At 39.9% G+C, this 1,328-nt stretch overlaps 1 protein-coding gene across 1 annotated transcript; it reads left to right on the forward strand.

Annotated features, from left to right (window-relative positions):
- Positions 1–519: 519 nt before the first annotated feature.
- LOC110725005 lies at positions 520–909 on the forward strand. Its single transcript, XM_021904485.1, has one exon. It carries the CDS (start codon positions 520–522, stop codon positions 907–909), a length of 390 nt encoding a protein of 129 aa, XP_021760177.1.
- Positions 910–1,328: the final 419 nt, after the last annotated feature.

The raw sequence follows: 1,328 nt of genomic DNA on the forward strand, positions 1-1,328 counted from the left end.
TATATATATATATATATATATATATATATATATATACATATATATATATATATATATATATATAATGGTAGCGGTTGATTATGTGACAAAATGGATTGAAGCCATACCCTCGCCTATCAATGATCACAAGGTTGTGCTTAAGCTTCTATAGAAGATCATTTTTCTAGGTTTGGGGTTCCGAGGGTGCTAATTAGTGATGTAGGCTCCCATTTCGCCAAAAAGAAATTTGAAGCTCTTCTCAAGAGGTATGGCGTTCCTCATAAGGTTGGATTACCTTACCACCCTCAAACTCAAGGACAAGTGGAGGTCTCGAATCGTGAAATCAAGAATCTACTTGAAAGGATAGTGAACAAATCAAGGAAGGATTGATCTCTCAAGCTCGATGACAAACTATGGGCTCTTAGGACGGCGTACAAGGCTCCGATTGGCACGACCCCCTATAGGTTGGTCTACAGAAAGGCTTGTCACTTACCGGTTGAATTAGAATATAAGGCTTGGTGGGCCATCAAGGAACTCAATATGGATTTATCGTTGGCCGGTGATAAGAGATTTCTTAAGCTTAATGAACTTGAAGAGATTAGAGATGATGCTTATGAGAGCTCAAGATTGTATAAGGAGAAGACTAGAAAGTGGCATGACCAACATATACGAAACAAGAGCTTTAAGGTTGGAGACAAGGTTTTTCTTTTCAACTTAAGGCTTTGTTTGTTTTCGGGTAAACTCAAGTCCAAGTGGTCGGGTCCTTTTGTGATATCGAAGACTACTCCTTATGGTTCTTTTAAGTTAGATGCGGATGGTAACAAGTTCATGGTCAATGGTCATCGTTTAAAGCATTACTTTTGCAAGGAAGAAGTTGGTCTCATTGAATGTATTATGCTTGATCCTTTAAATCCAAAGCCTCCCCCTTGATAAATTTTCCTCATGGTCAAACTAGTGACCTCATAAAGAAGCTCTTCTCGGGAGGCAACCCGAGTTTCTAACTCTTTTTTTTTTTCTACTTTTCTTTTTTTTATACCGATTTCACTCTTCTTTTTTCCTTTTGAATTTTATTTTTTTACCCTTTTGGTTAATAGGTGTTTGGATTATGAGGGGTAAAGACTTTTCTATGTTGAAGTTGAGAAAAGAAAGGAATTCAAGGATGCTTTGCGGGACCCAGTGTGCGGGCGCGCAGCCTTGTCAGAACCCGCACACATTTGGTCTAAATTTAAGTTTTGAGGCAGAAGGTTTGCACGACCTAGTTCGCGACCAGTGTGCGGGCGCGCGGGGGTAATGTGGGCGGGTGTGCAGCCCTGTCTGAACCCGCACATATGTGGTCGACATTTAAAAAA

This window comes from Chenopodium quinoa, unplaced genomic scaffold (genome assembly GCF_001683475.1).
Source record: "Chenopodium quinoa cultivar QQ74 unplaced genomic scaffold, ASM168347v1, whole genome shotgun sequence".
Classification (NCBI taxonomy): domain Eukaryota; kingdom Viridiplantae; phylum Streptophyta; class Magnoliopsida; order Caryophyllales; family Amaranthaceae; genus Chenopodium; species Chenopodium quinoa.

Coding starts and splice junctions, on each gene's coding strand:
- LOC110725005 (XM_021904485.1), top strand. CDS start 520: ATGGATTTATCGTTGGCCGGTGATAAGAGATTTCTTAAGCTTAATGAA.